Source organism: Frankliniella occidentalis, unplaced genomic scaffold (assembly GCF_000697945.3).
Source record: "Frankliniella occidentalis isolate FOCC.00 unplaced genomic scaffold, Focc_3.1 Scaffold2481, whole genome shotgun sequence".
Taxonomy (NCBI): Eukaryota; Metazoa; Arthropoda; class Insecta; order Thysanoptera; family Thripidae; genus Frankliniella; species Frankliniella occidentalis.
This window is the reverse complement of record NW_026269562.1, coordinates 4,009-4,599: the sequence shown is the minus strand read 5'-3', so window position 1 is coordinate 4,599 and position 591 is coordinate 4,009. Positions and strand designations below refer to the sequence as shown.

Sequence of the window (591 nt, the reverse complement as noted above, 5' to 3'; positions counted from 1 at the left end):
GGACTTCCAAATTTCACTATAGTGTCCCCTTAAAATGCAACTTTTTATGGGGACGAAAATAGTCCTTTAACATTTTGTGGTGTGAAAAGACATTTAGTGGTACTCACCCTTACTGTGCACGGACCACAGGTTTCAAAGCACAACTTCTTGCATTCGTGGGGACAATTGGCTAGCCGGCGGGAGCACCGCTGTTTACATTGTTTCACTGCAGGGTCATCCTTGCACCTCATCCTCATTTTGTGTCCGCAGGCCAACTCCTTCTCTTCCAAGACATCGCACTCTTCACAAATTTCATGACACATTTTCCTACACATGTGACTTTTAGAGCAGCCTGCCCTTTTCTGGCCACAGGTCTTCAAGCACTTGTGCTGAAAAAGAAAAGTTATTAACGTATCACCATGCTTGTCTTTCCACTGTGTACGTCTTCGTCTTGTCTTAGCTTCGTTAGTCTCATGGACCAATAACACACTAAATCTAAAGTGACCTTTGGTCCCAAATCGCACTTTTGTGCATATCCACAACAGATACAATATTGTATGGTACAAATGACGAGTTTGCATCTCGATTATGGACAAAACGAAAACTTGTTCA

At 42.8% G+C, this 591-nt stretch overlaps 1 protein-coding gene across 1 annotated transcript in view; it reads right to left on the bottom strand.

Annotated features, from left to right (window-relative positions):
- Positions 1-107: 107 nt before the first annotated feature.
- The window catches only part of LOC127751962 (NFX1-type zinc finger-containing protein 1-like), a gene marked incomplete at its 3' end in the record, with an annotated part of 4,286 nt that continues 3,802 nt past the window's right edge, over positions 108-591 (bottom strand). The window contains exon 2 of the mRNA XM_052276309.1: positions 108-368. Coding sequence (XP_052132269.1) covers positions 108-368 — 261 coding nt within the window. The remainder of the gene's footprint in view (positions 369-591) is intronic.